This window comes from Micromys minutus (assembly GCF_963924665.1).
Source record: "Micromys minutus genome assembly, chromosome: 1".
NCBI lineage: Eukaryota > Metazoa > Chordata > Mammalia > Rodentia > Muridae > Micromys > Micromys minutus.
In genome coordinates, this window is record NC_137969.1 from 102,829,724 (window position 1) to 102,843,583 (window position 13,860).

Here is a 13,860-nt window from a genome sequence, read left to right on the forward strand (position 1 = left end):
GCTACAGGAGTCTGAAGATGGGAATGGAGGCATCCCCTGTAGCCCAACCATTACAAGGATGAGAAAAAGAACTGTTTCAATTTCAAAGCCAGCCTGAGCGCCAGTGTGAGACCATGTTGGAAAACAAACAACACACACACAAACACACACAGACACACACAGACACACAGACACACACACACACACACACACACACACACACACACACACACAAATAAAAGCCCTAAACTACACATTTTTCTGGTTAGAACCATGGCCTGCCTTGGCTTAGTGCACCTGGGCTGAATAGGAGAGTGTGCTCCATTCTTTAGTTCTAGGCAGTTTGTCCCCCTCCTGACAATCTACCAGGTCTAATGACAAAAGGGACACACTGCTTCAGCTTAATAGTGACTCAGTAGTTCTCTCTGCAAGAATATGGCAAAAGAAATCCCTACGCAAAGACATCGGGAGAGCAGATTCTCTCTAGTTTGTGTACCAGAACAGTTACACCAAAAGCAACAGTGGTCCCAGTCTTAAACTGACCTGTGTCTGCTGTTTACTGTGAAGTTTTGGTGACTCCCCTCTGTGTCTTCTTTCAGATGCAACTAATAGGTTGGGGAATTCCTCAGCATCCTAAGGAAAGAAAGCACACTGTCAACTTCCTACATGGGTGACAGCAGCTGCACACAGGCTTTCCCTGATTCACACCTTTTTCTAGTAAGATCCACAAAACTTCTCAAAGGTGATTATACACAACATCTTCAAAATGCTACCATGGAAGTTTTGGCTTTAACTAACTCTTGGAACAAATTTTAAGATCACAGTTTTTTTTTTTTTTTTAAAGATTTATTTTATTTATATGAGTACACTGTTGCTATCTTCAGACACATCATTAGAGGGCATCAGATCCCATTACAGATGGTTGTGAGCCACCATGTGGTTGCTGGGAATTGAACTGAGGACCTTGGGAAGAGCAGCCAGTGCTCTTAACCATTGAGCCATCACTCCAGTCCCAAGATCACAGTTCTAACACTACTGTCCAGATAGAGAGGAATTGCTGCCCAGGACCTAGGTCCTGCAGGAGTACCCAGTACCCACCATACTTCCTTATCATGAGTTTTATCAAAAATCTTGCCCTGGGCTGGAAAAATGGCTCAGAGGTTAAGAGCACTGACTGCTCCTCCAGATGTCCCGAGTTCAAATCCTAACAATAACATGGTGGCTCACAACCATCTGTAATGGTGATTCGATGCCCTATTTTGGTGTGTCTGAAGACAGCAACAAAAAATAAATAAAAATCTTGTCCTTTAAAAGACTCATGTTTTCAACACAGAAACCTAGAAAGCCATAATCAACAGATATAAATATTCTGGAATTTATGCCAAACAGAATGATAAACAGACAAAGGCAATAAACCTGCTAAAAACAGTTTAAAATCACTTAAAATTATCTTACATCATTTTGTTGGAAATTTGTCAGCATTTTGAGTACTTTGCAGCAAAGTCACATGGGAATTAAAAGGCAGAAGAATGACCAGTTCACTGGCCTAACTACAACATTTTGTTCTACACCTGTTATTCTGGAATGTTTCAAAACTCCTGGGAATGACCTTTCCAGATCTATGGGAATGGCCTACTCAGTTCCCCTGGGAGATCTTGTGCCTGTACAAACAGCAAGGCTCCCAGGTCTGGTATAGAAGTGTGAAAAGGATAAACAGACTAGTGTGAAGAACAGTCAAATCCCACATTGGCTCTTTAGTGTATGTGAACATGACTATAGGAATCTTAGGACAACAATGAACATTTCTAGAAGTTATTACACAGATTCTTCTGCCTGAGGCCTACAAGAAACCTATGGAGCTCTACACTTCTCTTTAATAGTGTAGTTTCACAAGATACTTGACAAGAAAAGGCAGCTCTGTGAAGGCTGGCACTGAAAAGTGAGGAACACGTCGCAGAGCAGGATGGGGGGGCGGGGGAGGAGCAGCATGGAAAAGCGACTGTTAAACTCTAGCCAGTTCCCTCCAGCGTCTGCCTGCTCATGAGCTTACCCAGAGCCCACAGAAGACAGCCTGCGAACAGGAGGACAGTGTGTTCGTCCTGTTGACAGTTCTCAAGTAGCCCCAGCCATCCTCTCTCTTCCAACTCTGTGGGGTTAAGGATGACTTTCAGGTCCCAATCCTCCTGCCTCTGCCTCCCAGTTGCTGAGAGCACAAGCTTGTACTACCGTGCTGGGGTGAAAAGGTTTGCTAAGGAGGGCATCACAGATTTCCCATGTCTGAGAAAACCCCACACTTTTACCACACAAAGCTCATAAGTAAATACACATACTTCAATCCTCGGTGGCTCCTGAACCATCAGGGCTTCATAACTTGATTTAGACTTTTCTTTCTTTTTCTTATTCTTTTTGGAGCTTTCGTTTTGTTCAAGTACTTGTGATGCTTTGGCCTAGATAAAAACACAAAGAAAGGGTCTGGAGATATGGTTCAATGTTAGCTATTCTTCCAGAGGTCCTGAGTTCAATTCTTAGCAACAATATGATAGCTCACAACCATCTGTAATAGGATCGGATCTGATCCCTCCTCTGGTCTGCAGCTATACATACAGATACAAAACTCATACACAAAAAAGAAAAAACTGTGGGATATTACAGTATCTAATAGACTCTGTGACCTATGTCAGAACAAAATTAAAACAGCCAAGTGTACTGCTTTTCTGGAGACTCTGGACCTGGACATTACTGAGGTGAGCACCTTCAGAGGGTCAGACTATCACGGTGCTGCCCACATTCACGTGTGCTGTTCTTGCCAGCACAAAGTGGGTTCCCCTCATCTACATGGGCATCAAACTCCCAGGAGCCTTAAACAAATCCCACACTGACCTGCTGGCTGACCACCACTTCCACAGGCTCCTAAAGCTGCTGCTCTCACCTGAGGCTGATGGGCTTCTACTTACTACTTATGCATGGACTGGTCATTCTGCCTGACTCCGCTCATTTCTAGGCTCCTCCTCCATCTATTTGATGACTTTCTCAGCTTTCTCCTGGGAGCACTGACGACTACACTGTGTCTGCATACATTCCTCCTTTCATCCTTTTTCCATCAGACTGAAGTCTATCAGCACTGGGATGCTTATGGTGTTGGAACTGCTCTGTCCCAGCAGAGTTCCCAGCAGGAGTAAAATGCTTGGTAGCTATAGAAAGAATGAGCAACCTTACTAACCCAAAGACTTCCTGCAATGTTTAAGTAATAAAGTCCAGTTTTTAAAGGACTGTAAAAATACCAATTCTGGTTTGCTTGTTGAATTATATAAAGGTCTGGGCTGTAACTTGATGCAGTGCATGTGCCCCAAGCTGATTCCCCATCCCCAAGGAGGGAGGATACAAATGTAAAATAAAACTCAGTGTCTTAGTCAGGGTTTCTATTCTTGTACAACATCATGGATGTTGCTTACTGGGTTGCTTCCCCTGGCTTGCTCAGCCTGCTTTCTTATAGAACCCAGGTCTACCAGCCCAGGGATGGCACCACCCACAGTGGGCTGGGCTCTCCCCCCTTGATCACTAGTTGAGAAAATGCCTTACAGCTGGATCTCATGGAGACATTTCCTCAAGGGAGGCTCCTTTGTGGTAACTCCAGCTCATGTCAAGTTGACACAAAACCAGCCAGAACAATTCAACCCTTGTCAACTTGACACACAAACACATCACTATTAAGCCTCAACCCTTACTTTCTTATTTATCCCCAAAATATAAATAACTTTAAAAGTCCCACATTCTTTACAAATTCTTATATGTTAAAGTTTCAATCCTTTAAAAATATTCAGTCTTGTTTGAAATCCAAAGTCTTTTTACAATTCAAAGTCTCTTAACTATGGGCTCCAGTAAAATGCTATTTTCCTTCAAGAGGGAAAAATATCAGGTGACATTCACAATCAAAATCAAACTCTGTCTTATGTCTGGAGTCTACTCATGAACTTCTGGGCTGCTCCAAGGGCTTGGGTCACTTCTTCAGTTCTACCCTTTGTAGCACACACCTTATCTTCTAGGCTCCAGCTGCCTGTTCTCCACTGCTGCTGGTTTTGGTGGTCATCCCATGGTACTGGCACCACTGAAACACTACTTACTGTCTTCTGCTGCAACTGGACTGCACTTTCACAAATAGCCTCTCATAGGTGGTTTTCATGGTGCTAAGCCTCAACTCATTTGCATGTCCTTTTCAGTCCTGGAAAACTGCACCTTCACCAATGGCCTTCCATGGCCGCTCACGGTGCCCAACCTCAGCTGCTCTTCATGACCCCTTCATTCCTTCAAAACCAGTACCACCTGGGTGACTCTTCCACATTACCAAGTTCAGCCCACAACAACCTTGGCTATCTCTGAGCATAGCCTCTTTGTGCTTTCAGAAAACACTTCCCAGAAAATTTCACCTCAGTGATGCTGTTCTCTTCTTAATTACCACTAATTTCTTAGCTCCAGCTGACCAGCATCAATAGTCCTAGTAGTGCAAAAGTTTCACTTTAGTAGTTCTGGTATCTTGTTAATCACAGCTGATTCTTCAGCTCCAGCTAACCAAAACCACAGAATCTTCACAATCAAAACAGCAATGGCCCTGATAAGTCTTTAATCTTTCCTCTGAAATTTCACAAGCCAGGCCTCCATCTTCTGCACTGTTCTCAACGTTATCTTCCAAGTTTCTACAGAACATTCCACAGAGCTCTTAACACCCAATGGCTCTTCTAGCCCAAAGTTTCAAAGTCCTTCCATAGTCCTCCCCGAAATATGGTCAAGTTGTCACAGGAATACCCCACTATGCTGGTACCAATTTGTTTTAGTCAGGGTTTCAATTCTTGCACAAACATCATGACCAAGAAACAAGTTGGGAAGTTAAGGGTTTATTCAGCTTACACTTCCATATCGATATTCATCACCAAAGGAAGTCAGGACTGGAACTCAAGCAGGTCAGGAAGCAGGAGCTGATGCAGAGGCCATGGAAGGATGTTACTTACTTCCATGTTTGTTTCCCATGGCTTGCTCAGCCTGCTTTCTTACAGAACCCAGGTCTACCAGCCCGGGGATGGTACCACCCACAATGGGCTGGCCCTCCCCCCTTGATCACTAGTTGAGAAAATGCCTTACAGCTGGATCTCATGGAGGCATTTCCTCAACTGAGGCTCCTTTGTAATAACTCCAGCTTGTGTCAAGTTGACACACAAAACAAGCTAGTACACTGAAAAACAATAAAACCTCATCTTCTTTTTTAAAAACGTATTTTCTAAAGATTTATTTATTGTATCATGTGGTTGCTGGGATTGAACCCAGGACCTTTGGAGGAGCAGTCAGTGCTCTTAACCATTGAGCCATCTTTCCAGCCCCCCCAAAACCTCTTCTTAACTTGTTTATTTTCTGGAGCCTACAGCATGAAATATACTAATATACTAATGCTACCTTCTCTGGAGGGTGAAAATGAAGAACTACAGACAAGGGCCTTGGCCCGGGTCCAATCCCAAGACCAAACTGAAAAAAATAAGTGAAATCTAAAAGAATTCAAAGAGGTATGGAACGACACTCAGACCAGACTCGAACAGTAACACGAATTTGCACAGGATGATTTCACAAAGAGAAGAAGGTGCATCATTCAAAGTATTACTGTCCCAGCCACAGGATGCAAAGCACCCCACTAGGCCTCTGGAATTTACCAGGTATTTACCCCACCCGTTCTGCCTCCGAAGAGCTGGGGTTCTATCAGCTGTCATGTTTGTCAAAAATGGTGCTTAACTTTTATTACAATTTTTCAAGAATACTTTTTGTTTGGTTCCTTTCTTTCTTCTGAGGCAGGGTTTCACTGTAACTCTGACTGTCCTGTAACTCACTATGTGGCTGTCCTCAAGCTCACAAAAATCAAGTGCCTCTGACTCCTAAGTGTGGGGATTACACACGTGCACAGCGATTATTCTAAATATTCTGAAACAGATTCACTCCTGTGTATTTCCTCACTGAGAATACAAGACCAGGCAGCCACCTATCCATCTGGCCACCAGATGTGCCCTCAAGCTCTGAGACAAAGCAAACCCCTCCTTCATTCCTTCCTTAAACAAACAAACAAACGGAAGCTTACTTTTGAAAAACCTGGTAATTTATAGGACACAGACCCCTTATCCTGCATTAAGAAACTGGATTGGCTGGTATCCTGGAAGCTACACTCACCAGACAGAAGGCTCCTTTCCCACTGTACTCAGGTGAGGGCCAAAAAGAAAAAGACTGATGTGAGTTCCAGGCCACCCTGAACTGCCATGTGTGACCCCTACTTCACAACAAAACAAAATGAATCTTTAAAAAATTGCATAAATTTAAGGAGGAAGAAATCTACTCTGAAATCCTATATTGTAATAGGTAAACTAAAATTAATATCATGTGATTAAAATTTGAAATTCAACTCTTTAACTACCATTACTTCAGTCAGGTACAGTTATTTAAGTGAAACTGAAAAAAACCTGAAGGAAAAAGATCATCAAATACATTATCAGAGCAGAAACTTAGAGAAGCATCTTTTCTTCAAAGAGCTGAGAGTCCTGCAGCGCACTGGCATGCACAAGGGATGAGGATGCTCTCGTCTCTGGCTCTGGCTCACAGGAAATACAGATGCAAACACTCGGCCCAGCTGCAGTCCTCTCACACAGAAGAGCGCTCTCATTTCCTGACTAACATCCCAGTCTTTTGTCACGGTCCAAGGACAGCACACTCCTGCCGGTTGGTGTTGGGCAGACTGCACTCTCAGCGAGGACTCAGGAGGATGGTGCCCAGATGGGGCAAAGCAGGTCCATATATTCAACATGGAGGCATGCCTCGCTGCCCCTTTTCTCCTACCGTGTACACTACATGTAACATGAACTACCATCCAACACGCTTAAGTGCATAGGTCCGTGGCATTACATCTATACACTCTACATTAATGTTTCCAGGTAACTCCAGAGTTTTCTCAAGTCTGTCACTATTAAGCACTAACTGCCCATTCTTTTCCCAACCTACAACATTTAACCATCTTAACTATTTTTAAGGATTCACTAGGTGGCCCAGGCTAGCCTAGAGTTTACAATCCTCCTGTCTCAGCCTGCCAAGTGCTGAATTACAGTTTTTGCCACTACACCCAGACACATCCCTGACCTAGTGACGCATACCTTAGGAGCAGGATGAACACGCTTTTCCCTGGTGTAGGAAAGATCTGAAGATAAAGCCTCAGAGGTCACACTAACATTCTTAGCCTCAGTTGGTGAAGTAGTCTTCTTCAGGTTTATCGTGGAAGTAACATTTTCAGTTGCTGCTGCTGAATCTGAAGACACTGTCTGCCGAACAACATAACCCATTGGTGTCCAAGACAACTCTGCTTAAAGATAATCATAATTACTGAACAATCTCAACAGTAAACTAGAGTTCCTTGATTATTCAAACATGCACTTCCTATGATAACTATTATTTTATTCACAGAATAACGAAAATGACTGTATCAGTTGGGTGGTGATTGTAGAGAGAATGTCTTGTGTACTGTATGGATAGAACACCTGTCAGTTAAAGAGCCCATGGCCTACAGCTTAGGCAGGAAATACAGGTGAAACATCTGGGAGGAGAAAGAATTCTGGGATAGAGCCAGGTGGGAAATGCACCTGGGAGGATGTGAGAGGAGAGATGCATGATACCGGAGCACAGGTAGCCAGCCACATGCCAGAATGTAGGTTAAAATAAATATGTTATATTAAGTTATAATTCTAGTCAGAGAAGATCTTAGCTATAGAGCCAAGGTATTTAAAATACATTTTGAGTCTGAGTCTTATTTCTAGAACCATGGGTCTGGGAGTAAGAACTGGGCCCCACCTTCCAACAAAATGGCATAAAGCACCTATTAAATTTAAAAGCAGAACACAGAAGCTGGGGCTTCTCCCAAGGCAGAGGAGCCTAGGGGGGGGAACTAGGTTCCAGCTTACACATGGGCTGAATGCAGTCAATATAGCAGCAGACAGTAAAACACATGGAGACTTCCTGGAGACCACAGCTGCCCGATAAGCCACTTCAGGTTCTCCCAAGCTTGGCATGGTAAATCAGCCTAATCCTGTTCTATGGGAATTAAAGCTCTGTGTTCATGTCAGGCTGGCTGCTAAATGTGGAAGGCCTAAACACCCCTCCCTGTAAACTAAGGGACGGAGGCATGGCCAGGCAGAACACTGTATCTGATGTATCTAACAGCAAACATAGGAGACAGAGGCAGGCAGAAAGTAGAAATGTCATTAGTAATTTAAAAAATAATGGTTGTTGGGCTAGAGAGATGGCTCAGCAGTTAAGAGCACTGACTGCTCTTTCCAAGGTCCTGAGTTCAATTCCCAGCAACCACACGGTGACTCACAACCATCTGATCTGATGCCCTCTTCTGGTGTGTCTGACAGCTACAGTGTACTCATATACATAAAAATAAATAAATATAAAAATATGTATCAATATTAAATTTAGTTAATGAGAAAGGGGATTGTGGGTATATTTATAAGGTATGTTTATAATTTCTGTTATAATTTCAAATTAGAAAATTATGCTTTTCTGTTGCCACAAAGCATTTACCCTAAGAAAGATAAATTCTGCTGGTTAATGTTAGGACCTAGAGTTGTGGTTGGGGCAGAGCTGTTCTGCTTTTACCCAAGAAAAACTCTGTCTTAATAAATAATAATTGTATTAAATCTATATCTGAAAAAAAGAGGCCTTTATTAAACTAAAAAGAAGAATTGTTGAGGTTCAGTCTTTTGCTATGTGTTGTAATGTTCAAAAAAACTGGCCCCAGGTTGTATTTATGCCTTTGATCTCAACATCACCCCAGGAATGAGAGAATCTGGATGTAGACAATCTATATCTGGGCAGGAGATAGGTGGGGTGTTTTGGTTCCCAGGCTTGGGGTCAGAGGCAGGGACCATGAGGAAGAAGAGATAAGGTAGAGAGAAGAGAGATGCTATGGGATAGGTAAGTGAATCATAAAACCATGGCCGTGAGGGCTAGTCAATTGTAGTTAAGAGCAGCCCAGATGGAACATAGCAAGTTATAACTTGGAGTTAGTGATAGGAAAGTAAACATAACAGTTTAGAGGGTAAATATTTGGCCAGCTTTAGTGCTGATTTAGGCTATTATAAATAAAAGTTGTACATCTTTTATCTGGAAATTGACTAACCAAAGGTGGGATAGAAACCCCCGATCGAGATTATTTACCACAACAGGTGGTAGTGGTAGTGACACATACCTTTAATCCCAGCACTTGGGAGATAGAGGCAGGTCTACAGCGTGTTCCAGAAAAGCCAAGGCTACACAAAGTAACCTTGTCTTGAGAAACCAAACCAAACAAACAAAACAGAAAAACAAACAAAAAAAGACAGTATCTAGAATACAATCTTGGGAGACTACAGTGTATCTACCAATTAGAACACCCCTAGAACTACAGTATCCACTGACTGCCTAACAGTACAGCATTTACTGTCTAACACTACAGCATTCACTAACTGACTAATACTAGAGCATTCACTAACACTACAGTATCCACTGACTGCCTAACACTACAGCATTCACTGACTAACACTACAGCACTCACTGACTGCCTAACACTACAGCATCCACTAACACTACAGCATCCACTGACTGCTTAACACTACAGCATTCACTGACTGTCTAACGCAACAGCATTCACTGACTAACACTCCAGCATCCACTGACTGCCTAACACTACAGCATCCACTAATACTACAGCATCCACTGACTGCTTAACACAACAGCATTCACTGACTGTCTAATGCAACAGCATTCACTGACTAACACTCCAGCATCCACTGACTGCCTAACACTACAGCATTCACCGACTGTCTAACACTACAGCATTCACTGTCTAACACTACAGCATTCACTGTCTAACACTACCTCAGAACTACAGTATTGACTCTACTCATTTTTCTTCTAGAAGAATGCATGCTCAGCCACTTCTTCAATTCTTAAGTTAATTATTTGCCTAAGTTCCTTAATTTGGAAGACAAAGATGGGCAGGCAAATAAGCGTCTGTCAAACAACAACAACCCATACAATATCCATATGGCAAACACAGGATTAAAGATTGAAAATCCACTTTCAGTCTACTAACCCTGCTCTGTGCTTTTAACAGCAGAAGTCAAGAATCTGTAGACCTTTACTGTCACAGTGACTGGCAACTTTCTTCATTACAATAGTATAAGCACACTAAAGCCACTGCTCAGATGCTCATGAAGTTCTACAATAGACCGAAGGACATCCATCAAGTCAGGGATGACAAATGCTTGTCAGCCGCCTGTCCCGCACTACAGAGCTTCTGAGACAGCCTTGGCAGGGAAGAACTTGTCCTGGGGTGCATCATATTAAATACAAGAACACAGAACCCATGTACCAAGACTTTTTTTGGACTTTTTGCTAGGATAAGCTTCTGTAACCATCTTAGAAATAGAATCCTCTCAATACTTTCTGAATACCTGGCTTCCTGGGGCTCCCGGAAGCCCACCAAATTACAGCCATTTTCCTGGCAGGAGAGAAGGCCAGTAGCTGCCCTCATTCCTCACTCTAAGGAGCTACTCCGAGGTGCTCTGAAGGCTGCAAGGCAGTAACAGTGGGAGAGCCAAATGACAAAGCACCCCACACAGCTATATGCTTCCAAGAACTTGTAAGCCAAGGTTGCTCTAGAAATAGTCTTTTAATTATGAAAAAGGTTGTTTTTTAATATATATATGATATATAAACTGTGTTTAAAATGCAATGCACTTAGTAGTTTTTAAGAGGAGAATCTGTTGTTTTTTTAAAAAACACATTCACATATTTGTTTGTTTTTTAAGATTTGTTTGTGTATGTGAGTACACTGTAGCTGTCTTCAGACACACCAGAGAAAGACATCAGATCTCATTACAGATGGTTATGAGTCACTATGTGGTTGCTGGGAATTGAACTCAGGACCTCTGGAAGAGCAGCCAGTGCTCTTAACTACTGAGCCATCTCTCCAGCCCGAATCTGTTGTTTTATAAGACAGAATCTCACTGTGAAGACTGCATTGTCCCAGAACTATATGTACACCAGGCTGTCCTTAAACTTGTGGCAATCAACCCTCTTCCCTCAGACTCCCAAATGCTGGGCTTACAGGCCTAGCATGGAGTAGTATTTGTTTTAAAACTTGGTCTAAATTTGAATAATACAAATATCAAGTTATCACTTACATATACAGATGTTCTGGGATGAGAATAGGGTCTCTCAGTTTACACAGCCATGGACATGAATGGGCTTCTGTGCCTTATACAACACTGGTGCTACTTTTTCAAAACCCATTAGCTATCTTAAGGGCAGCTCCAAAACAAACAGTATTTTAGCACACTGGCACTGATGTGCTTAGCAGACAGCATTCTGTGGTTACTCTTACCTCGTGTACATGAAGGGGAACTGGTAGCGGCACTGCTGGTCCCAGCTCCATCAGTGTGATCCCTCTTCACCATTCTGCCCTAAAAGGAACCCATCCGATATCAGTAGGAAAAGCCATTTAGAACAATGCAGAATCATACACATTTTAGAATGGCCAAATTACACAAAGGTGACAATGTGGTGTGGGGATGCTCACTCACTGTGGAAAAGGTTACGGCCTACAACTAAGCTGACCACTGAAAACACAGGCCAGTGTACATTATCAAGTGAAAGCAGCTATAGAACTCGTGACCCCAAGTCTATAATGTTCTAGAAGACAGATAATCAGGCTGTGGGTGCTGGGGAGAGAACGTAGGGAGAACACAGATTGTCATGGCAGTCAGTGACTCTCCTTTTCACGACACAATGATGGACATCATCCACCCAGGGTGACACAGGTGTCAATTAGGAATGCAGGGGTAAGAGGCATGCCTATGGAGTTGCATAATTGTAGCAAACAATAGGGTGGGCTGGCATGGAAGCTGGGAGAGGATAGGAAAACTGTTATTTCCTTCCTATTTCAAACAGAAAGAAATCATTAAATTAAATAAAAACAAAAAAACCTAGCTTTCCCTGAATTCTTAAAATCTATAAAAACATGCTAATTAAAAATCCCAACTATGTGTGGTGGTACAAATCCCAGCATTCAAGAAGGCAGAGCAGGAGGACAGCCTGGTCTACAGAGCGAGTTCCAAGAGAGCCAAAGATACATAGAGGAACCCTGTCTCTAAAACAAACACACAATTCTAAATATCTAAGTTCACAACAGAAAAAGTTGACTTTTTCAGCAAACTTTCCACATAGAGTAATACAAACAACAAAAAAAACACCCACCTACTGTCTACAGCTTAGGCAGTGCCTTTCAACTTTTCTGCCTATAATATAAGCATTATACGTTAATTTCACATAGGTTTCAATAATTGGATCACACTACTTTAACATGGAACTTTTATATACTGTTTAAGTGTTGCATGTAGTGACGTTTACCCACACATACACAAATGTGAAAAACCAAATAAACAAATTATACACCCCCACAACCAATATACAACTTTTCAGGGCAGTATCTGCAGTGATAATTCTGGTTTCTTTAAAAAACTCAGAAATATTATGGAAATATGCTTTTGCTTTAATCCCAGGTGTGGGCTATGGGCTGCTTCAGATTCTCCACAACAGCTGACTATGATTTGTCTCATGCTCTGGTGGGGACATAATTTTGCAAGCTCCATATAGTTTCTATGATTGTGTGATGTTTGTAAATCTGGATACTCTTCAGAGGGTACAGAAATATCAGGGCTCTGAGAGGTGTGATGGGTTGCTGTTGGGTTGTGTTTGGTTGTTGTTAATCCTGGGTAGTTAAGAAGTCATATACAAAGAAGAAATAAGATCAAACTACCACCAAGGAACTCAATGCCCTAGTCAGCAGTAAGTCTATGATAACATCTCCCCTTTCCAATCCTTCACTGTATTCAGGGAACTCTTTCCTTTGCCCTCTACCCTTCCCTCTTCTATCTAGTGTTAGGGGGTTGAAGGTAGAAGACACAGGATGGAGAAGGATGGAAGAAAGAAGAACCCACAAAGTAGGCAAGGACAGCTACAAGTATCTCTATACTTCTACAATTCAAAAAACTCAACAGTCCACTCAGATGTGATGGCAAAGGCTTTAATCCTAGCACTCAAAAGCAGAGACAGGTGAATCTCTGTGAGTTTTCCTGGTCTACATAGTGAGTTCCAGGACAGCCAGAGCTATACAACAGATCTTGTCTAACAAAACAAAACAAAAAACGAACCAGATGAACAACAAAAACCCCTAAAATTCAATGGTCCTAATAAATGTTCACACACCAAAATACAAAAGAATCTATCAAATCACAATGCAACATCCACAAAGTCAAGAAATGTATGTGCCCTCCTATGAAGCAGGCTCATCAACTACTGAATGGGGTCATGCAATGGTGTATGGTGCAGAATGCAAGGAAATCCAAACACACCCCAGCGTGACTGCAATACCAGAATAAGCAAATGGGTATGTTTAATTTGGACGCATTAAGCAGATAATAGATTTTAAATGATTATAATTTATGTGTATGAGTAATTTGTCTGCATGTATGTCTGTAAACCATCTGCATGCCTAGTGTACACAGAAGCCAAGAGAGAGCTCTGGATTTCCTAGAAGCGGAGTTACAAATGGTTGTGAGATGCTGGGTGGGTAATGAGAACTGAACCCAGGTCCTCTCGGAGAGCAACCAGTGTTCAAAACCACTGAGCTCCAGCCCTTAAATTATTTTTAACATTAAATGACTTTTAGATTCACATACTTTACAAATTTATCTTCTTACCATTTTATTATTTCAGCAGTCAGGAACCTATGTTACAATTGTTAAAGCACAGCCTAGGACT

General features: G+C 42.2%; 1 protein-coding gene across 3 annotated transcripts in view; it reads right to left on the reverse strand.

Moving 5' to 3' along the window:
* SECISBP2 (SECIS binding protein 2) overlaps positions 1-13,860 on the reverse strand; it is a 33,651-nt gene that overhangs the window by 12,091 nt on the left and 7,700 nt on the right. For 2 of the 3 annotated variants that reach the window (XM_080915603.1, XM_080915605.1), the window contains 4 exons: positions 11,423-11,501; positions 7,152-7,357; positions 2,310-2,426; positions 523-612 (listed from right to left, as the gene is read on the reverse strand). In XM_080915603.1, coding sequence (XP_080771729.1) covers positions 523-612; positions 2,310-2,426; positions 7,152-7,357; positions 11,423-11,501 — 492 coding nt within the window. The remainder of the gene's footprint in view (positions 1-522; positions 613-2,309; positions 2,427-7,151; positions 7,358-11,422; positions 11,502-13,860) is intronic. The other variant, XM_080915604.1, reaches the window with a different exon arrangement.